This window comes from Mus musculus, chromosome 13, assembly GCF_000001635.26.
Source record: "Mus musculus strain C57BL/6J chromosome 13, GRCm38.p6 C57BL/6J".
NCBI lineage: Eukaryota > Metazoa > Chordata > Mammalia > Rodentia > Muridae > Mus > Mus musculus.
This window is the reverse complement of record NC_000079.6, coordinates 66,918,793-66,942,327: the sequence shown is the minus strand read 5'-3', so window position 1 is coordinate 66,942,327 and position 23,535 is coordinate 66,918,793. Positions and strand designations below refer to the sequence as shown.

The 23,535-nt window shown below is 41.0% G+C and overlaps 2 protein-coding genes across 10 annotated transcripts in view; one reads left to right on the top strand and one right to left on the bottom strand.

The window, feature by feature from the left end:
* Positions 1-9,498, bottom strand: part of Ptdss1 (phosphatidylserine synthase 1) — a 65,572-nt gene extending 56,074 nt beyond the window's left edge. Inside the window, exon 1 of the mRNA NM_008959.3 lies at positions 8,642-9,498. Within this exon, the coding sequence (NP_032985.2) occupies positions 8,642-8,820 (179 nt within the window). The 5' untranslated portion in view covers positions 8,821-9,498. The remainder of the gene's footprint in view (positions 1-8,641) is intronic.
* Positions 9,245-23,535, top strand: part of Mterf3 (mitochondrial transcription termination factor 3) — a 26,507-nt gene continuing 12,216 nt past the window's right edge. Inside the window, exons 1-5 of one of the 9 annotated variants that reach the window (XM_011244548.3) lie at positions 9,290-9,393; positions 10,670-10,722; positions 12,105-12,443; positions 14,006-14,158; positions 19,383-19,572. In XM_011244548.3, coding sequence (XP_011242850.1) covers positions 12,125-12,443; positions 14,006-14,158; positions 19,383-19,572 — 662 coding nt within the window. In that variant the 5' untranslated portion in view covers positions 9,290-9,393; positions 10,670-10,722; positions 12,105-12,124. Of the gene's footprint in view, positions 9,935-10,669; positions 10,723-11,020; positions 12,444-14,005; positions 14,159-19,382; positions 19,573-23,535 lie in introns of all 9 variants that reach the window. The other 8 variants (XM_030247353.1, XM_030247357.1, XM_030247356.1 and 5 more) reach the window with 8 other exon arrangements.

Sequence of the window (23,535 nt, the reverse complement as noted above, 5' to 3'; positions counted from 1 at the left end):
GGTCATATAATCCACACTTTACCTGAAAATAGTGTAGATGATTAGAAACAAAGTGAAGTAGTATAGACTAGAAAATCTGATTAATTAAAAACACGTCAACCACCTCAGAATGGAAACACTGTCCTGAGGTACAGCACAACACACAGAAACCACGAGCAAATAATAAATCAGCGCAGAAATAAAGTGAAAGAAACTGAAGCAGTAGTGCTATCCAAGAAAATCCGAACTTGAGGAAAGTACCTGTGGCTTATAGGAAGACAAAGCGCTGTGTGGAAAAGCATTCCTTTAAAAATCAATTAATAGAAAATACAGCAAACAGCCACAGCAAAATCAACAGGGAAATGGGAGAGGGTTATGAAGAAACTAGCATCAGGCAGGAAATGAAAGATATTCACGGAAAGAGATGGACAAATTAAGGTAACACTAAGAGACCATTTTTAGCTGACTAAGCGGGAGAGTCTATGAAGAAACAGATAAGCAGGCACTCTGTGCGTTAGTTACAGTTGTGTGAACTTACAACTTTCACAGAGGGAGGGTAAGTGAGAAACATTCTACACTTACAACCATGTATATCCCATGGCTCAGCCACTCTCCTCTGAGAACTTCTGCTTAAAACATTCTCTTGTGAATGTTAAATGGAATGTATACAAGGCTGCAAAATCATATATATTCACAAAAGACTAGACCCAAGTTAGCCATTCACCAAAGAAATCTGATTAAATTATAGCCTAGTCTCACAGCAGAAAACTAGGTAGCCATAAAAAGGAATGGAAGTTTCTACAAATTAACTGTTCCCAAAAATGAAAAAGACATCATGAAGTAAAGAAACAATAGAACAGTAGGCATGATTAGCAATTATTTGTATAAATAAGGGTTAATATATAGGAATATAAGCTATAATTTGTATCTAGAGCCACATAAAATGTCTCTGCACCCAAGAAACAAGGAAAACCAAGTTAGGGCCTGAGAGAGAGGCTGGGAGAGACTTTTCCCTCCACAAACCTGTGGTGTGACTTTAACTTCAAACAATGTGAATAAAAGTCCTTAGAAATCATCAAATCAGTCTCCATTTCCAATTACTGGAAAATGAGATGGCTCAGTGGATAAAGGCTTGTGTGCAAGACTGCAACTCCGAGTTCAACCCCCACAACTCACACAAGGCACACAAGACAGAACTGACTCCACAAAGATGTATTCTGGCCCCACATACCCACTTCAGCCTACACATACCCCTTCTCCCAACTCTCTCTCTCTGACTCACATACACATAACACTGTTTTAATTTAAAAATAATTATTGACCAATCAAAACACTTGAAAACACACATCAACACATCAACAATAAGAACTTGGGATCAATACTAAGGATATAAATTCAAAGCCAGATGCAGTAAAACATACAGGTAATCTGAGCACTTAGGAAATGAATGTAGGAAGACTGAGAGTTTGAGACCAGCTATGAACAAGATGGCCGTTAAGTTCCCGAAGGAACAGGCCCCACTTCGTTCTGACGAGGGACGTCTGGTGCTCACAGCAAGTATACAGTGGATATCTGCTGTATATTGGGGGGGGGGCAAGAATGTTGCAGATGATTTGGTAGAGTGGGTGGTGATCCCTATTTAACTTACAGTGTCCACTGACAGATTTTCCTTCGCCCTGCAAAGGGTCCCTGCAGGGGCCTGCAGAGCCTACAGCTGGTATTACTATTCAACACCTCCATGCTGTGAACATGGATCCAGTACTGTAGAAACCACTCAGAAAGGGAAAATCCAGAGCAGGAAAAGGACAAATCAGGACACTCTATGCCAGTTTAATTTTTGACATGTATGGGCAACTGGAGTATAATCTTCAGGAGACTAGGCAACCCCACTCACTCATGACCTTTAGACAAAGTTTTTCTCCATGGAACCAGGAAGATAACACGATCTGGTCTTCACCATGACTCCACAGGCCTCTAGAGAGTCTAAGAACTCCCTCTTCTCCTCTAATTTCCTTTAATTTGAGTCACTGAATTAGAAAAACGATGTCATAATCAAGGATCATCTTTCTCCGTGGAAAATGTAATCTTAGGTTACAAGACGGACCTATGCTACCTAGATGTGTCATAGTTTTAACGATGTGTTTATTCCATCGTAAAGACTTTTGAGATCTGGGTCAAGAATTATTTGCTCAAAGACCCACTAAAGAACTTCTTTCAAGTTTGCATAGGACATATTTCATCCTCTCAATGATGGAAGATATTGGGCATCAACAATTTGACAGGAAAAAAAATTACAATGAAAGAAGCTAAAATAAATGGCACTGACAACTATATACATGGGTCATCCTCTTGCTTCTTGGAACATCAAGAAAGATGTTCAGGAAAAGAACCAGTCAAATGAGCTGTGAAGGGTGCTATGTGCTTGTGAATGGACAAGAGGAGCTGAAGGGTGAGAGGTGGGGGTGGGGAGGTAGGGTGGGGGGGAGAGGACAGACAGAGACACACATACAGAGACAGAAACAGAAGGAGAAAAAGAGAGAAATATAGCAGTACTAGGGTGCCTTCGTTAGGGTTTTACTACTGTGAAAAGACACCATGATCAAGGCAAATCTTATAAGGATAGCATTTAATCATCAATAATTTCTTAGCTCCAGCTAAGCAGCATCAATTGTCCTAGTAGTTCCTTCTATTCTGGACTCTAAAGCCAGAGCCACATGGCCAAAGCTGCAGAGGTCTGTGGCTTGCTGGGGGCCCCTTGTTCTAATTATACCATCACTAACTTTCTGCTTTCCAACTCCTTTACTACCTAAACTTGGCTGAAACTTGCTCTGTAGACTGAACTCAGATATCTGCATGCCTATCTCCTAAACAATGTGATTAAAGGTGTGGTCCACCAAGCCTGGATTTAGGTTTTTCTTCACTTAGAATTTGTCTCTGTTCAAGGCTGGCCTTGAACTCAGAGATAGGATTGTCTTTGCCTCCTGGGATTAAAGGCTTCTACTACTATGCCTGGACCTAAATTTAGCTGGGTGGGATCTTACCCAAGGTCACTATTCCCTTAATTCAATTTATTATCCTTGAACACAGGACTCAGCTCCATTTCACCTGGTGCCCCTTTAATACTTAAACTATATATTTTCTATTTTTTTCTTTCTAAGCTGGCTATGCTTGTTCAAAACGCTCTTCATGAGACTTCACCAGTGAACAAAGTCTATGATAGGCATCTCAGAGACTTTCTTTATCAATGCAATTAATCACATTAGCCTCAGGCAGACTCTTCAGTCAAGGGCAACAAGCAACCAAGTTCTTCACCAAACTACTACAAAAACAGTCGCTAGGCCACATAAGTTCTTCTTCACTGAAATTTCTTGGGCCAGATCTGCACAATTCAAATCACTCTCAGTAACAAAATCTGCCATAGTCTTACTAGGATAGCCCATTAAGCCCCATTTAAAACATTCCACTGTTTTCCAACTCCAAGTCTCAAAATCCATATTCTTCCAAACACAAGCACAGTTAAGCCTATCACAGCAATTCCCCAGTCCCTGGTACCAACATTTGTCATAGTTAGGGTTTTACTGCTGTAAAATGACACTATGACCCAAGGCAAGTCTTATAAGGAGAACATTTAACTGGGGCTGGCTTACAGATTCAGAGGTTCAGTCCATTATCATGGAGGCTTCAAGCAGAATACTGACTTCCAGGCAGCTATGACGAGGGTCTTAAAACCCACAATGCCATGTCTACTCCAAGAAGGCCACACTTATTCCAACAGGGCCACACCTTCTGATAGTGCCACTCCCTGGGCAGAGCATATACAAACCGTCACACAGGTTAAGCCAGGGAGGCAGGCAGCCAGAGTCACAGTTTTGCTTTAATTGGTAATGATCCTTGAAGATAGGCTTGGGAGTATGCTGTTCTAAAGGGCTAGTGATCTGTTAAGCTAAAGTTTGAAATAGTCAATGGAGAACGGGTACGAGAGTCCCCCAAAACCTGCTAAAGATAACCCAGGTGAGCTCAAGGATAGCAAAGAGTTAGGCTGAATGGAATAGGGACAGTTCAGCTGTGGAGCAGTACTGAACACAAAGCCAGGTCCAAGGAAGCAGACCAAGCGGGCTGGACCAGTCCTGGTTTCTGGATTAGCTGAAATGTAAAAACGGCTAACTCCTGTACACAAATCGGGAGCTATGAGGACTATATCACAAGATAAACTGTGCTACGTCTGAAACAATAAACAAGTATTTGAAAGGACCAGTGTGAATTAGCACCATTTACCAAGAGGCCTGAATATATAATCTACTCAGGGTAAGGTACCATTGAAATCAAAGTATTTGAGTCATCCAAGATGATCTCAAAGAAACATCTTCAATCTAATAGGTTATAATCTTATTAGGAGGAAAAACAGACAAATTAAAAAAAAGATACTTATTTAATCCTAATTTTTAAATGATTCAAATAACTGGGAAACAGAAATGTTGAGTATCAATGTTAACTATCCTTCAAATGCAACTTAACACAATGAAGCCTAATAGCAGTCTGTGTCTAGGGCTGGTCTAGTGTTGGCTGTGTACTTCTTGAGCCATTACTACAAACCACTAATTAATATTCCTAGTGCCAGAGATATCAAGTTGTCTATTAAAGAAAGAGAGGGAAAAACCATATCTATAAGAAAGCAGGACCAAGACAACCTCATTAGTAGTGTATGGAAGCATTTTTTATTGGGCCTTTATATGCTCTTGAAGGATAAATCAGGAAGGCTGGCAGAAACCCCTAGAGAACCACAGAGAGGGCAAGAAATAGGACCCAAGGAAAAATTAAAAACTGGAATTTCCAAAGCTGGTAAGGGAAATTAAATTAAGTTAAAAAACCACTAATCAAAAAACAAAGTAAACATCTATCCATTCCCCTGTCCCTTGCCTGTTCTCTTAGTTCTATATCTGGAGAAAACAAGGGCAAATGAATTAATAATCACACAGGTACAGCCATTTGCACTAAAACAATGTCATCTACACAGGGAACAATTTCTGTTGACAAGTGCTGCCAATTCACGGCAACCCTTTCAATCATGGGTAACAATGGCAGAAGCATGTGTGAGTTAAATTTTGGGTGTCATTTTCTTTTGTTTTTGAGACAGTCTTAGTATGTAGCCTTGGCTGGCTTGAAAGTCAGTATGTTAAATGACTCTATTTAAAATAGGGGAAGAGAAACAAGTTTCCTCCATTATAAGAGCCTCCTCGTAAGATTTCGGGGGTGAAATAAATAAAAGAAACCGTCCAAGAATATGCACTCAGTGACCATAAGAACTTCCCAACAGGTACTATTTCTGAACGGTTCTAGCATCTTCCAATAGCAACATCTTGTATTGAACCTCCCATCAATAAGAACCCTTGGGGTGATACTCAAACTAAAGAACTATCTAACAGAAGAACTCCTGAACAAATCCAACCTTACTTCAGACTTCTGTTTGCTGTATCAAATCCTTCACAATCTAAAACTCTTGCTGGGTATTCATAGCATATGATCTCACCCAGCACTGTTCTTACATTCTGGTAATACAACACCTTCCAAGTATTCTATTCTCTTAGCTAAGTAATCTTTGCGAAAGAAAAATTAAGCCATAGTTTTAAAAGTTTGATTGAAGGAATTGCACTGAACATTGTCTAACCATAAGTTTATATAAGTTTATATAATATACAAAAAGAGGTCATTACAAAAAGAGCATAGAGTAAAAACTCTTTAGTTGCGAAACCATTACTTTCAATCTTCATGAGACAGTCTTAGCTATCATTATAATATCCCACTTACACGGACCGTAAACTATTACAAAAATAGACACTAGTAACTCTTTAATTCTATTAATTATGCATCTGATTTTATGTAAAGTAAATGCAGGATTAGTTCATCAGTATGTGATTTCTTTATGAAATTAGCATAAGAAATAAAATTATTATAACTTTTGGAAAGCACCATAGCTCAAAGATCAGGTGATTTTTTTTTTAAATTACTTTTTCACAAGCTGCTAATATTTGTACTCGTTTTTTTATACTTCTCTGCCACAATGCTTCAACTAGACAGAATATGACCTAAAAAAGAAATTCCAGAACATTACTTTCTGAATTAGAAAAGAAAAAGCTGCTGGGTGTGGTGGTGCACGTCTTTGATCCCAGCACTCAGGAGGCAGAGGCAGGAGGCAGAGGCAGGCGGACGGATTTCTGAGTTCGAGGCCAGCCTGGTACACAGAGTTAGTTCCAGGACAGCCAGGGCTATACAGAGAAACCCTGTCTCGAAAAAAACCAAATAAATAAATAATTAATTAATTAATTAAAAGAAAAGAAAAGAAAAAGCTGTATTTTAAACAGCCTACAATAATTTTAAAGATACACTATTGAACAAATTATTCATTCTGCTTTTCATCATGTAAAATTAGTGTAATATGAAAATATATAAATAAAATAATAATAATATAGTTTTTGTCCTTTCAAAAGAACCCTTTCGCCACTCTGTCACTTCAAACCCACCTATTAGAGGAAGTTAAATAGAAGTTAATGTGAAATAAGCAGGTATGGTTATACAAGGCTCACTTTCTAATACCTCTACCTTCATTCTCAATTCCAGAACATACTGTATCTTCTCAGCAACAAATATAGTTTAGAAAGCTTTATCAAACAATGAAATGGTGCTTAACTCAGTGTCGTGCACTTAGCTAAGAAACAACTATCTTATGACAATCCTATGAGGTGTTAATACTGGTATTTTCATTTTGTGTACAGATGAGGAGACTGGGGACTAACAAATTAGGCAGTCATACAACTTTTATAGAGTAAAATCCACTGGCATGATGGGTAGTGGACAGTAACCATAATTAGGCTCAAGAGTGAGTTCTCTCCAAAGCTAGAAATGTGACTGGCTAGATGCTATAGGAAGACAGGTCTCGTCTGCAAAAGAGTGGCATACTTTACAACAATGGAAGTGGCACCCCTAGGTAAGAATAACTGTTACCTACTGTTTCTATGTTTGAAGTAATTTATACAAATCAACATCTGCAATTTAGTCTATGCTGTCTCATGTGTGGTCTATGTTGTACAGTGCTGTCTCATGTGTGGTCTATGTGGTACAGTGCTGTCTCATGTGTGGTCTATGTGGTACAGTGCTGTCTCATGTGTGGTCTATGTTGTACAATGCTGTCTCATGTAGCATGGCATGCCTCTGGCCTCCCCTTTACGACATACCAGACATTTCTTCAAAACTTATCTTCCCCAGACTTTGACTGATTACTGATAAAAATATCAGGAAAAGCTGGGTGTGGTGGTTCAAGCTTATACTCACAACACTGGGCTAAGGCAGGAGTAAGGGTTAAAGGGTAGCTTAAGCTATACAGTCTAATCCTATCACAAACAAAAAGAAGGGTAAACACTGAGGACACCATATACCAGGTATTCTACTCAACAGTGCACACACTCATTTAGTCTTCCTAATCCTGAAGTGATTACAAACTCTTTATTCATTTTATAGGCATGGACCCTCACACTGAGAACAAAGTTAAATAACTTCCCTAAAATCACAGCCAGTTTTGAAATCTTGGTTACTCTTGGAAGCCATAATGGTTTGGTGGATAGGGTATGACTCCCCTCTCTTTAAAAAATGTAATTCAGATAATATAAATTATAAGACAGAAATAGGGGTGTGTATGTTGTAGGATCCATTAGCTCCTTGGCTGAGGTCAAGGGGCCACAGATACAATAGCTTTGTAAGGTACGAAATACACAGCTATTAGAAGTGATCTGAACATGTGTGTATATTTTTAGGGGAATAAGAGAGCCATGTTATGTTGTGTGCATTTTATGTGTTTTGTTTAGTGTGGTTAGCATTCTCTAGTCTCTAGATAATACACAACTGCTTGCCACTATCCCCTTTCAGCCAGTATTTTAGAGATGCATGAGAGGGCAGGATGTGCCCCTTGTGGTCAGCGGTAGCCTATAGAGTACAGTACATTGGAAATGATGGGTATTGGCTTGTGCTTCATGGGAGGCATCCACTGGGATGTGTGTCAACAGCGACTGCTGATGCTGTGGCATTGAGGTGGTGTTTGAGACTGGGAGAAGAGTTACATTAGATGACTTTGGGAAATGTATATAAAAGGAAAAACAGTGTGGTGCACCTCACATGTACATTTGTGTGTGTGCCTGGTAATACTGAATGCCAGAGGATTTTTCTGTGTATGGTGTGTGTTTTATGTGTGTAGTGTGAGTTGAAGGAGGTTCAATCATGAAATGGTTCATGCCATTTGCTGGAGACAGACCACGGATGAGTGGTTAGAGATCAGAGCCTTCTGATAGTGACAGAGAACGATACAGAGCAAGGGGTGTGGATCACCCAGCTAGGTGACCTGCATGAGTTCCTGGTGTGGTCCGACGTAGTGAATGAGAAAGATGGGATTTGGACATGAGGGGTGGCAGGTGGAAAAGTAGGCGGAGAGGACTGTAAGCCACGCGGTAGGCAGAGGAGCTGTGTGGCCCTTGTGTCCCCGAGCTTGCACGCGTGGAACAGCTACTCACTTCCTTACCACCAGCCACACCTGGCCACCCTCCCCTCTACTGCTTCTCGGTCTGTCGTCTCTGTCCTCCTCTCCCCGGCGCTCCGCGCGACTCCAGGCCAGACTTACCTGGTGAAGGCGAAGTACATGAGGCTGATGATGGTGAAGCTGAGCAGGGTGATGGTGTGCGGCCGGTAGAAGAAGTCTATGGTGATGTCCTCCACTTGCTGCTCGTTGATCATGCGGAAATGCATCCTGTAGTTCACATCATCCTTGCTCAGAGTCCTGCTCCCCACGCAGGACGCCATAGTTCTTCTCCCCGTCCTGCCGCGGCCCCGGAGGCCCCGGCCCTAGAAGGCTGGGACCCCGGCAGCGACGGACCGCAGCAGCGAAGGTGCCTGACGCTGGGGCGGGGTCTGGCACCCTGAGAAGGGTGCTAGCCCAGGGAAGGACCCGCGCGCGAGGGCGGGGTCGCGGCGCCACCACCGCGTCCCGGAGCAGGGGGAGAAGGCAGCCTGAAGAAGCAGCCTAGTAGGGCGACATCGTAGAGCTCTCACCCTCCCCACATTACGGCGGAGTGACTGATCCTGGGAACGCGGCGACCAGCTCCAGGGCCTGCAAACCCCAGGCCAGCTCTGTCCCGGTCCCCCGCGGCGTCCCTTCCCGCGCCGCCGCAGATGGTCTCGCCCATTCGCAGCGCAGCCCACGTGGGGGGCGGTGCCGGCCTAGCGTGGCGAATCGCCGGCTTGCGAAGCTACGGTGCACCGTATCCCCGGCGTAGGTTGCACGGTCGCTGTGAAGCAGGAGCGCGAGACCGCCGCCCGGCCGGATTACTGTCCGGCCTACCTGTACCCAGCAGCGTCCGGGAGCCTCGCGGCTTGGTAGGTATCGGTGACCCGGAGAGGAGGTTCGGGCTCGATCGGTCGGTACCTAAACCTTGTGGTGGCAACGTCGCCGGGCTTGTTCATCAGCTTCAGACTAAGGCCCCGAGGATGTCCCGGCTTCCTGCGGAAGTCCTTCCCGGATAAAGCCGGTTGGTTAAAGAGTCTAAGGACTGCGGCTGCGCTGCCCAGAGGCCCTTTATTACGAAGTGCATCTTTCATCATCGGAGCTCGGGATTAGTTGTAAAGATTTTGAACCTAGAAAAGCCTGTTTCGGCTCTTGTTCCTATTCCTAACAACAAAACAAGAGTGCCCGGTAACCGCTGAGAGCTGGCGTACCCTACTAATGAACTTGAGAGATTTTAAGGATTTTTTTTTTTCTTTTGCCCTCTTAATGTACATACCGTAAGGCGTTATTCACGAGTGCACATCTTTACTCGTTTCTGAGTCCTTTGTGTCTTTATTTGTCCTGGACTCACTTCCACTCAACAAACTGGAACCCTCCAAACCTCTAGCTTGGTGCTGAAAAGACCCTGGGAAGGTGGGTCTCGAGAGGGGGCGGGACTGTGCTGTCCTTCTGCACAGACTATCAATCATTGACATTGCTGAGACAGCAAATTTATGTGAAAAGGAGTGCACTGGCAAGTAAAAGTGGAGGGTGAACATTATTAGTCTTTAGCACTCAGATCTTTGAATGCAAATAGAATTTAACAGAGTCTACTAAATGTGGAAAGGGTATTGAATTTGATTCTGGACAGACTCTAGAATGAAATTGGGGTTCTGGGAGCTGGTTTGTAAGTACCCTAGAGCCCTTATTGTAATCCCCAACATTATAAAAAGTACTTTGATGCTGAGAGTGGACCAGTGTTTTTTTCTAGAATAGCATACGTAAAAGCATGTGGAGAATAGTGTCTGAACCTCCATCATCGTGGGCTACAGTGACATATCCAGTCTTGACTGTCAGGACCCCCACTTGTAGATTGGACCTGCCTGGCTGTGCTGAAGTTTCTCTCGAAGCTTGGTCTTGTCTAGGTGGCACAACTTAGTTCCTACTTTAACTATTTTGGAGATGAGAGGGAGTTTGAGGGGAAAATTGGCAGGCTTGGAAGCCCCTTTCCAACTAAAGTTTAGCAAAAATTGCCTATTCCACAAGGTTATTGCCAACACCGCCTTCCTATACCACTTCAGAAGGAAAGATTTGCCCTTGTATTATTCTTAGCAAGCATCCCCCAACTATAACAAGAGATTAAACTCTCAAATGTTTCTTCCTATTCAGGACATAAAACTATCTGAATCCTCTGGCTAGAGAAACAGAACACAACGGCATAAGTAAGAGTTAATTGACAGTTACAGGTTTTTTGTCTGTTTAGTTGAGAATACTGCTGGCTAACATTTATTGAGCACTTTCCATTTATTCATTTATTTGAGCCGTGTCACACTTGTAGAACTTTGAGCAATCTTGCCTCAGGCTTCTGAGTGCTAGGATTACAGGCATGACCTCCCCACTCCACGCTCCTTTATAGTGATTATTTTAATTAATATTTAGGTATTGTACTCAGTTCTTTCTGCTGTTTTGGTTTTGGAGTTGGTTACTTGTTTGGGTTTTATTCTTTTTCTTTTCTTTTAGGCAGTCTCACTACATTGTTCCTGCTTGACTTGAGCTTTCAGTGCAACATCTGTGTCTCAGGAGGAGAATTCTAGGAGGCCTTCACTCCCGGCCCAGCTGCTCCCTATTTTGACCCTTTTTGTTTGAAAGACTTTTTTTTTTTCCAAGCATAATTTTACCAAACCAATTTTGTTCAAGTCTGTTTTGAAGAACTGGGTCTCAGACTCGGTCAACAGTTTCACTGTTTTATTTAGGAATGTGACTCATTTAAGACGGTGGTTTTCTTTTCATTTACCTTTTGACTAATTTATAACCATAAGATATATTTTAATAACTCAGTATTATAGTAATCTGCAACATATTTTCTAAATATACTTCAAACCATAGGTTTTTTGTTTGTTTGTTTGTTTTGTTTTGTTTTTTCGAGACAGGGTTTCTCTGTATAGCCCTGGCTGTCCTGGAACTCACTTTGTAGACCAGGCTGGCCTCGAACTCAGAAATCCACCTGCCTCTGCCTCCCAAGTGCTGGGATTAAAGGCTTGCGCCACCATGCCCAGCTGATAGTTTCCTTTTTTTTTTTTTTAAAGATTTATTTATTTATTTATTATATGTAAGTACACTGTAGCTGTCTTCAGACCCTCCAGAAGAGGGCATCAGATTTTGTTACGGACAGTTGTGAGCCACCATGTGGTTGCTGGGATTTGAACTCGGGACCTTCAGGAGAGTAGTCGGTGCTCTTAACTACTGAGCCATCTCGCCAGCCCATAGTTTCTTTTAAAAAGCAGATTAACAGTTGATTTGGTTGCATTGTAATTTGAGCATTTACAAAAAATTTTGCTTTAACGTCATTCTTTGTTTTTAAATTGTAAGGCATATCTTTATCTTTCCAGTTCAGAAATTCCTGTTTTGGTTGGTAACTGAGACTGCCTGTATTTTTGGCTTTTGATGTATTAGAAATTTTTGACTACCCCAGACATATTTATTTAAATCCTTTGTTTTTGAAAGTAATTTATTATCTATTTTTGTTTTTGCTGTTTGAATACTGTTTTAAATATGTGAGTAAATTAATCTTTCTTCTTTTGATGGGTGTGTTTTTCCTTTGTAGACTAAAATGTCAAAAAGAAAATGGCTCTGTTAGCCCAACAGTTACCCAGACGGTTCAACTCAGTTAAGTTGACTAGCTTCATTAAAGCCAAACAAGTCACCAAACGCTCTGCAAGAGCAGGAAAAGCCGTGTTGCCCGGCTTCTCAGCTCAGCCTCTGCTCTCCTCTGACACGAGCTTTCTCCGGCGGGGAATTAAGACTTACAGGACTTTGTTCTGGAATCGTTTCCATTCTGCCAGCACAAATAGGACAAAGAGTTCTGCCGAAAGCACTCTGCTTCCTTCAGTGGCTGAACAGCAGGAGAGGATACTTAGTCTTGAATCAGAGCTGCCTCTTGAAGGTAATTCCGGACATTGAGAAAAGCCCCCTTTTCACAGATAGTTTTGATCATACTACATAGTTAGACAGTACTCGTCCATTTCACATCCTGTTTTATACCAGGAAAAAAAAAAGGAACAATGTTGGTTCTATTCTTTTAGTTCTATTAAACTTTTTTAATAAGCTCCTAGGTTAATTGGTTTGTGTCAGATTTTTTTATAGCTAAGTGTGTAAGATGTTTGCTTTCTAAATATTCTGTTTTATAGCTTCTCTTGAAAAGTGTCCTTTTGGCATTAACTAGAGTTACTAGGGTTTAATTGTTATATGTATCTTTGGAATATACAGTTTCGACATAGTGACTTAACTGTGTAATAATGATTAAGTGGGAACAGTTATGTTACACCTCAGATTGCCCTTGAATTGCTTTATAGTCAACCCTCCTCTTTCCATGTCTCCCACTATAGGAATCTGTGGTTAAGCCACAGGTAGAATACTACTCCATTAGTAGGATGTGAAGGGATGCTAAAAGGGGAGGCAGGGAAGAGAAACTGACTGTGAATGAGAAAGGATAATTAACAGAGTAAACAATAAAAGATCCTAGTCTGGGTTCCTTAAAGTGACGATTTCAAATGCCTTCCATACCAAATTACATTAAAACAGCAGCAGAGAACTCCATAGTTGGGCAGACTGGCAAAGGGTTGCAGATGGTAGAAATTCTCTTAAAAGAGTAATCTGGAGATGAGGGCATTGGATCAGAATGAATAAAATCAGAATATCAAAACTTTAGAATGTAGATTCGGAATTTTTTAAAATCATTCTTTCGGCCGAGTTCAGGATCCATGGTAAACCCTGTGTCTCACAATGTGGTTGAAGAGGAGTGGATCTTTAATGTTACCTGTTGATGAAACATGAAGAGAAATAGACAAGGTGATTCAAATTTATAATCCCAGCATTTAGTAGGCGGAGGCAGGAGGATTGCCAGGGTTGTGTTCATTGTCTCAAAAATAGATTGAAATCCTTGAACTTTCCCAACAAGCTTCTTAGAGGGACAGTAGTTGGTCTCTCTGGAACTCTTAGATCTTAGGCCATTTGTGGACCTTTGTGGTGTGGGGTCACCACTATTAGGCCATGCTGGCTCTTGCTGTACTCCTCCTGACTCAGCCTGCACCTTGGGATGCTGGGATTACAGGTGTAGAGCATCATGCTAAGCTTAGACTTCATAAACATCTACTTCTGGAATAATCCCAGTATTTAAGCAATCCTTAAAGTAGGGAAGATGGCATATTTATGGAAATAGATCTTGCATTGTCCCTTTTTCAAGATTTACTTTATTTTTAATTATACATGTGTATATGAGTATGTGCATGTGAATGCAGGTGCCTTTGAAGCCCAGAGGCTGGTATTGGAGGCCCTGGAATTGGAGTTATAGGATTGGAAACTGCCTGTTGTATGTGCTATGATCCAAACTGCAAGAGCAGTACTTGACTGCTGAGTCATTTCTGCAGCCCCTTTATAGAAACAGTTTTCTGCATGTACATGATACTGCTGACTCGGTTCTCTCTTTCTTCATGACTCGCTGCAAAGAAGTGGATGACCTGCCTCCATTGTCTCCGTTACAGTCAGTTTCAGAGGAGGAGGCTATTCAGATTGCTGCGTACTCTCCGCTGCCCATCTCCTCCTTCACACTTGCAGATTACGTAGACCATTCCAAGACTCTGCAGAAGCTAGTGCAGCTTGGTAAGTTTCTAACCTAGCAGTCAGCCCTGTCACGTGATGTGTTAGTCTGTTGACCCATGGTGTACTGTTCTCCGTTTGCCATGTAATATCCCCTGACTTCCTCCTGGAGCCCACTGTCCTCATATGGATTATTCTCTCAGCCTGGACCATAGCTTTCTTAATAGGCTGGCTAGTAGGTTATCCTTGAATCTAGGTAATTGAAGGCAGCCAGAGCCTTTTATTGCACACTTCCATTTGGTCCTGTCTGTAATGTAGCTCTTTGTTGAACCTTTTTCATTTTCTTTTTTTTTTTTTTTTTTTTTTTTGAGTCTGGTTTGGCACTTCTACTTGATTTTCTCAGTAATGATCCTAGGGAGTTGACAGGAATTATATGGGTAAGAGAGTGAAGAATCCAAGAATTCCCATATACAGGCATACATAGTTCCCCATTTTTAACTTGTACCTCAGCTTGGACATGTTAATCTTTAGAGACTCCAATTTCTGAGCCATCCAGGTTATTGTTGTTGTTTAATGGGTTTGAGTATTGTGCTAAGTTAGGGTTACTATTGCTGTGATGAGACATCATGACCATGAAAACTCTTAGAAACAAAAACACTTAGTTAGGGCTGGCTTACATACAATTGGGAGGTTTAGTCCCTGCATGTGGCAGCACGCGGGCAGACGTGGAACTAGAGAGAAGCTCTGAGTTCTACATCTGGAACTGCAGGCAGCAAAGAGAGAGAGGCACAGTAAGCCTGCCTGGTTTGAGCATTTGAAACCTCAGAGCTAACCTCCAGTGACACACCTACCCCAACAAGGCCACACCTCCTAATAGTACCACTTTCTGTGGGTCTATGGGGGCCATTTTCATTCAAACTACCAGAAATATTTTGTACTGAAAATACCTGGCGGTGGAAGTGTTTGAGATTTGACACTTCCTTGTTTTTTTTTTTTTTTTCTTTTTTGTTTTGTTTTGTTTTTTAACTATTTGCTTAGTGCATAGAACTAAAAACTTAAAAAATACCAAATTCTAAAACTTTGAGTTGTTTCACATCCTGGTGTTGTTCATTTGAGTTCTTTTCTGTGGGCCTTTCAGTTTCTTCTTCTCCCTGATAAAACTGTTTATATATTTCTCATTTCCTATATCTTGGACAACTAGTTTTGTTTTGTTTGTTTAATCAGAAAGAGAAAAGAAAACCTGTGACATACCAGAGACCCTCAGAGGTTGTCCTTGCTTTATTGTTTCCTCCAAGTCTCCAAGTTTGCTTTTATCCTCTGTTATCTTTACTTCTCATTTGTTACTGAACAACTGCAGGCAACTCCTACCTTGTTGATTTTGTGTGTGTGTGTGTGTGTGTGTGTGTGTGTGTGTGTGTGTGTGTGTGTGTACTTGTAGAAAGCAAAACATTTTTTCATTTAATTGCTTGCATTTGTTTTGTTTCCGGTCAGGTTCTTTCCTTGTTCTGGACTTGCAGATATGCTAAGCTGATTAGCCAATGAGCCCCAGGGAGTTTTCTGTCTCTACTTCTCTACTGTCTCCATCTGCCTAGTACTGGGATCACTCACCAGGCTTTTTTTTTTTTTTTTAAAATGTGGTTTCTGGGGATTAAACTCAGGCCTTCAGGCTTACAACGCAAGCACTATACATGTATACATACTGAACTATCTCTCCAGCCCCTGACTTGATAACTTACTATTTTTCAGCCATATTGGCCCTGCAAAGTATCTGTAGTGTTAGTGTTCTTTCTGTAATGCAAATTGGCCATACTGGTTAACTGCTTAGTATCTTTAAAGCCTTTGAGTTCTCACTGCTTTCCTGTTCATCTTATCAATCTCCTGCTTTGCCTACTTCACTTCTTTGGTTGACCAACAGGTAGAGAACTTATTTCAAGTTCAATAGCTTCTGCAATGTGTTCTCTGGCCATACCATCTGAGTGACTCTTCTGTGAGTTCCACTCTACTAATGTCAGCATATGGTAATGTTTCACTCCTGTGTGACCTAGTTAGCCAGGTGTTACCCAAATGTGTAAGAAGTGACCCATGTTCCCATGAAACTTCGTGTGAGGCTAGAAGCATGTATTCTCTGCATAGGGAGCCAGAGGTAGGCAGATACCTGTGCAATCAAGGCCAGCCTAGTCTACGTAGTGAGTTCTAGGCTAGTCAGGGTTACAAATACCTATTTGAGAATAACTAGAAAAAGATAGAGATAAGATGAGAAGTCCCCAATGAGATAAAAATAAAGGCTCTTTCACTAACCTAAGCATCCATCACTTAGTGAATAATTAAAGGAAATGCATTACACATACACACAATGAGATACCAGTCAGCAGTAGCAGAGAATGAAATACTGTCATTTCCAACAGGATTTGGAGGACATGCACACAAAGGCATGTTTCATTAGTAAAAGGTGAATAAACCAAGCTCACAAAAACAAAGAATGGTGGTTGGGGTAGGGAAGATGACTATGGGGAGATGTTGGTGGAAGGGTACAAAGTGTCTATTCTTAGTAAGTTCTGGAAATCTATGATCTACTAAGAGTATGTTTTAAATACACACACACATACACATACATGGGGGTGATATGTTAATTAGCTTGGTCTAATTAACAGAAATAGTGCAGCTATATCTAAAACATCTGTTGATCCTCAGAATGTACACAGCTTAAGAGATGCTTTCTGTAGTAAGTTCAGAGATGAGAGATGACCTGTGGTATCTGCCTTGAGCAGCAGAGTGAGTTACCTTTACCTTCTGAACAGCCTCCCTACCATAGCGGATACTTAATGTGATGAAGGATCAGCATGGTCTTGACCTATGAATAACTTACTGTATACTCAGAGCTTTGGGATATGTTCCACCTATTCCTTTTGTATGAGCTGATAATTTCAATAGCATGCCTTAGAAAGCAACTGTAAATGGCAGTAACCTAGAGGATCCATTAAAGCCTCGGTCCTCTTCTGTTTGTTTTCCTGCTTTTCCTGCTTGTTCTAAATATCAGGAGTTCAGTCCTGTGCACAGGGGCCCCTGTGTAGCTGGCTTCTAGGCAGCTTCTGCCAGGGCACCGTAAAGGCCAGAAGGGCCAGGCCAGGTCATTTCCCCCATTCTCACTCTTCGTTAGGTCCTTTAACTTCTCCATGGCAACAGCTTTCTTTCATTTGGCCCTTCACTAATAGATTACAGCTCTCTGGGCTCTGGAAAAGGATTGGTCTACTTATCTGTGTTGCTCGACATCCCTTTGTGTGTCCACTTTACTCTCCTTATGCCATCATATTACATTTCCTTTCATTTGTGCTCTGTAGGGCAATATGCTTTCCAGACCCTGGCTGATGACTTGAGTGTATGTAGCAGTAAAAGATGCAAGCCAGGATCTGTTAGAGCATCTATTGCTCACTTTCTATGCCCTGTCCTTAGCAGAAGTGGCTGTTCCACTGTGGGCAGTCAGTGGCTGGATTTTCATTTTAATGGAATCATGTGTGAGCCTTGTACTCTCCTGATGGGATTTTTCTCCCACTGCTTCTAAAAAGCAACCCCACGACCAGGGTATGACAGCTCATATTGAGTGAGGCCCTCCAACATGTGTAAACTCACTTGAAGTCCAAGTCTTTTACGTTTCCCCCATATGTCACAGATTTTTGAAACTAGTTTCCATCTCATTTTTCCCATCATTCATTAATTGTACTTGGTTTTCTTTTATTTTTAAATTACATATAGTTAATGGTTCAGATGAAAGGATGGTTTTCAGATAGTGATTCAGGCTAAAATCAAAACATAATGCAGGTATAGAATTATAAGCTCTTCAGTTAGGATAGGTTTCTCTAATTGACAAATATGATGGACTGGATGTTAATTGTATATCATACTTTGTAATTTACATAATTGTTATGGTTATGCTCAATTTATGTCTGAAAAAAGAGCCTTTTTTTTTTTTTAATTTGGTCAGAAAAGGTGAGATGTTTGGGACTGGGGAGATGCTTTGAACTAATCCAGCCCCCAAATTGGGAATCTGTGTTCAAATGCTAAAGGTCCTTTTCCCCAGTTGGTTTTTGATCAATCACTAAAGAGCCAATGGCCAATGGCTGGGCAGGTAAACTGAGGCAGGACCTTTGGACCTAGAGAGAGGATACTCTCCATGATTCAGAGGGAGACAGATCAGAATTAGAGCTTCATTTCAGAAAGAAAATGTAGATGAGAAGGATTATGGCCCCTGGAAGGGCCATTCATAATCATCTTGGGCAGTAAAGGTCAGGGCACCGCCCAGAAGAAGCCAAGGCAACAAAGATAAAATAAAGAATTAGAGGGCATTCAACCAGGATTACAGAAGGGAAATGTGTGCTAGCTGAGGAGAAGATTAGAACTGTCCAACCTTTGAGTTAGTCAAGTCATTAAAATTAACTGTGTCTCTGTGTGTTTGTTTCATTTGAGAATCCAGATAGCTCCTAGGTGGGTAAAATGAGTAGCCATGACCCACCAGGAGCACAGCAGGTTAACTAATAACTTCAGCTATATTATTGAATTAAAATGTCATCACTAGTGTGTGGTAAATTGTTTTAGTTTATTCTGAGTTAAGTTTCTGGTCTCTATTCCATGTGTGAGTGTGGTGTGTGTGGGTATGCGGCACACTAATAATACCAAGAAATTTAGATTTGTAATTATATTTGTTTCTAAAATTGGTGAATGGATATGATGATTTTTTGGTTGTGGATGCAAAACAATTATGAAAAATGTTATTCCATTGCTTTTATAAGACATATATAAAGGTGCCTCTAGAAGTAATTTTAGAAAGTTGGTTTTGTGGTACTGAGTATTGAACCTGTGGTTTTATGTGTACTAAGCAAACACTACCACTGAACTACCTCTCTAGCCTTTTTTTTTTCTTTTATCTTTGTATTTTAAAATAGTCCCTTCAACTTTCACCATTGATCATGAACTCACCATATAACTCAGGCAGGCCTCAAAATTATCATCCTCCTGACTCAACCTTCCAAGTAGCTATCAACATGATTTAGTGACTTTGTCTTTGGGGAAAATTTAAGAATAAATGTTTTTTGTCTTTTTTTTCTACATTGACCTTTAACATATAAATGCTATAATTGATTTTACTTCATTTCTGCAACCAGTTCATTTAAAAGCTTCCATTTGTCTATATCAGTTATCCCTTAAAAAGATTATTCATCTGTAGTCTTTTCTATATGAAATTAATGACTGAATAAGAAATTATCTTCAAACCAATCTTTTTCATTTGTTATAGGAGTGGATTTGTCTAAGATAGAAAAACATCCAGATGCAGCCAACCTCCTTCTAAGGCTGGATTTTGAAAAGCACATTAAGCAAATACTGCTATTTCTTAAAGATTTGGGTTTAGAAGATAACCAGCTGGGACCATTTCTGACAAAAAATTATGCTATTTTCTCTGAAGACCTTGAAAACCTTAAGACCAGGTAAAGTTTGAAATGATTCCCACATAACCTAGGAAGTACTTACGAAAGAATTACTTATATGTGTGTGAGGAACTTTCTAGTCTGCTATTCAGCTATCTTCTGGATGAGTATGATGGCTTGTATATGCTCAGGCCAGGGAGTGGTACTATTAGAAGGTGTGGCCCTGTTGGAGAAGTTGTGTCACTGTGGGTGAGAGCTTTAAGACCCTCATACTAGCTGCCTGGAAGCCAGTATCCTGCTATGAAGCTGTAGAACTCTCGGCTCCTCCTACACCATGCTTGCCTGGATGCTACCATGTTCCTGCCTTGATGATAATGGACTGAATTTCTAAAACTGTAAGCCAGGCCTAATCAAATGTTGTCCTTATAAGAGTTGCCTTGGTCATGTGCCACAGACACTCTGGGTCCCTGGTCTGTGAAGAACGGGATTTCTTAGGCAGATGGACAAAGAGTTTGGATGAAAATGACAGACAGACTACACGAGAGGTGTGTTGAATCTGAATGTATTGTTCTGGTTGAGCTTCAGACTTATATAACAACGAATTATCAGAGGATACAAATCACAAAAAGACAAGATACACTGAAATTCACCAGTTACAGCAGAAAGGAATTTACAGGGACTAATTAAATGTTTACATTAGGGATAACAAGCCCTGCCTAGGATCAGCCTAATGCCAGGCAAGAATTTCACACTTTAAGGTTAAAAGCATCAGGGGGTTGTTAACTCTTGACAGGCCTTAAGAGTAATGCGCTATCACAGAGCTCTAAATTCTTAGGTCTAATAAAACTTATCTTGTCTGGAGAGTTTCCCCTTATCAGGGTAGTATATCAACTTATACTTGACATGGAAGTAGCCTGTAGTAAAAGATTTCTATCTCAGTGAGACTTTTAGTCTCTATCTGTAAACAGCTGAGTAAAATGGCAAGTGCTTAATTGTTTACTGAATGGGTTAAGCTCCTTGCTGCTATCTGGAATCTAAGAACACTGGAAAAAGACTTTAGCTATGTTAGAATACAATCTTAAAAGGCATTTACTATAAGGTAATACTATATAGAGTGCACGTGAATCTATACACTAGATAAATGTGGTGGAAATTTGAATATAATGGGTTAGGGAAAGAGATGCCATAACTCTGGGAGGAAAATTTCCCTGGACTCTTATCCTCGTGAAACAGCTTCCAGGCTTTTCGCCTGACAAACCGATCCAAACTGGAGAGTTGGCTTTCGCCAGAAGAGAGTCCTAGAAATTCATTTCTCATGAGCAGCTTTTTGGCATTTCTGCCTCACAAGCTGACTCCACCAGAGTGCCCTGACAGTCATGGTATCTGTTCACAGCAGTAAAACCCTAGGCAGTGAATATCCATGGTTCTTTTACTTATGGACTTCTGATCTAAAGAGTATTTAAAATAGTTGTTTTGTCTTAACTATCAGTTATTATTTTCACATTTCAACTTAACTAATGAGTTAATATTGAAATTCTTCAGAAACCATAAATTTTTTCTCTGATGTTTTTATTAACAAATAATTGAATTATCTAAGAGTACACTTAAATAAATTGGGTAGATTATGAAAGCATGGTCATTACTGTTTTTTCTTTCCTGTTTCCTGTTTGGAAACAGGGTCTCACTATATCATCTTGACTGGCCTTGAACTTATAACCCTCCTCCTTCGGCCTTCTAAGTGCTGGAATTATAGGTGTGTACCACCATGCCCAATATTTATAATTTTTGATGGCAGATATTTAGCATTCTTTGATCAAATTATTTAATAATAATAATAATAATAACAACAATATACTTTAATAATATGTTATCTCATAAATTGAAATTCCCTTCGTCGTAATCAAGGTTCTCTCAAAAAGAAATCTGGTAGGTAGCCCTTCAATATATATTTATTAGAATGGATTACAGGCTATGATCTGGCTGATCCAACAGTGGCTGTCTCATGACCAAAAAGCCAAAAATGTTTTAGTTGTTTGATCCATGCGGTTGGAAGTCTTAGCACTCTCAGTCTGTTGCTGGAATCTTGCCGAATCCTGGACAGTTGATGGTCTTCAGTACATGTTAGACTCCTAAAGAAGTTGGTACTAATACCAATGAGAGAATGCCAAAGCAACAGGATAAACGCACTTCTTGTGATCTAGAGTAAGGGTAACAGACAAAACAAAAACAAAAGCTTCCTTCATCTAGGTCTTTTTATGTGGGCTGTTACTAGAAGGTGTGGCCTCGATTTAAGGTGGGTGTTTCCCCCTCAAATAATCTAAGAAAATTCCCATATAGGTGAGCACCCAGAAACTTTGTTTAGTTGACTTCATGTACAGTCAAGTTGACATCCATGATTAGGTGTCTCATGCTGTCTTTGAATTGTAAATATCTTTGTACTTTAGCCGTCCATCAGACTGTTAACAGTCTGAAGACACTGTGAGATGATGTCAACCTAGAACAAGACAGGGCCCTGTTCTCATGTTAATGATAACTTCACCACTTGTCTCCCCTGGGTCAGTATGTGTTCTCAGGCACACTACTCAGTTTACCTTATTACCTCAATCACAATTATCACTCATGACTTTTGGCATTCACCTCCAGTGAAACACCAAGACCACTCAGTCCTATCTTGACTATCTCTCACATCAATTGGACATTTCTCTCGATCTCCACCTGGGGTATTTTGCCTCTTATCCTGCCAAGATAACAGCACTATTCTCTATTGTTGCCCAGTCACAATCCTTCTAGAATAGACCAGTGATTCTCAATGTTCCTAATGATGTGACTCTTTAATACAGTTCCTTGTGTTGTGGTGATCCCCCAATCATAAAGTTGTTTTGTTGCTACTTCATAACTATAACTTTGCTACTGTTATGAATCGTAATGTAACTGTCTAATATATGGTATATTTGACATGTGAGCCCTGTGAAAGGGTCATACAGCCCTCTGCCAGAGGGGTTGGACCCACAATGTTGCAAATCTCTGCTCTAGACTCTCCTCTACATTGGGATTGAGCTACAGAGGTCTTGGCAGTTCCGTGAGCTAATAATAAACTAATGTCATTTCTGTGAAGTAGGAAAAGAACAAAGCTCAAAACATCTGCATTTCTTACATTGAGCATCTTAGTTAAGGCTCTGCACCAGGCATCAGACTTAGAGTCTGGTGCTTTCTCATCATGGGACTCAGACTCCTGAGATAGAAATGATCATGACACAGGAAGGAGTGATGCTAAAAACTTCACACCCAGCATCCTGGCTTCAGGTATAGATTCCTTCACCATTCAAAAGCCAGTGTGCCGCATTACTCCAGATTTATCCCAGGAAAGCATGAAAGTTACGCAGTGGGAATCATTTGAGAGGTTTTGCCATAATTATTACATGAGGCATAGAAAGTTTGAGTAATTTACCCAAGATTAGACACACAGTAGTATAAATGGCAAAACTATGACTCTAACCAGGTTGGCCAAACTCCAGGGTTCTGACTACTTAACTAATGTAGCATCTTCCTATAATTAGTCTGTGAAAGAAACCTATGTTTTAAGGAGGCAAAGTTTCTTGCTCAAGTTTGTCACATACTCTTAAAACTAGAGAAATGTTGTAGAGTGTAGGGCACCGGGCATGGGGGAATAAAAGGAGTGGGAGAAAACACAAATGCTCTTGGTGGGCAGACATGGGAGTATTGCCACACACTTTCTTCACCACCCCACGTGGTTGTCTGGCTGTGGGAAGCCACTGAACCCAGCCCGCCAGGGAGTGGACAAGGGACAGTCCTAGGTCTCTGGGCCTCACTGAGGCCAGAGATAACTGGTTCTCAGTCTTGGGCATGCAAGATGCCACTGGAGTGAGGAAGAGCTGAGAACAAAATGGGGGCCCCGGGGCCAGCTTGGTCATCCCCAGGACCGAAGGGAGGAGAGGGTGGGAAGGGGGGGGGGGCTGGGTGGTTCCCACATAGGCAAGAGTTCTTGGTCTGGTCCATGTGGGA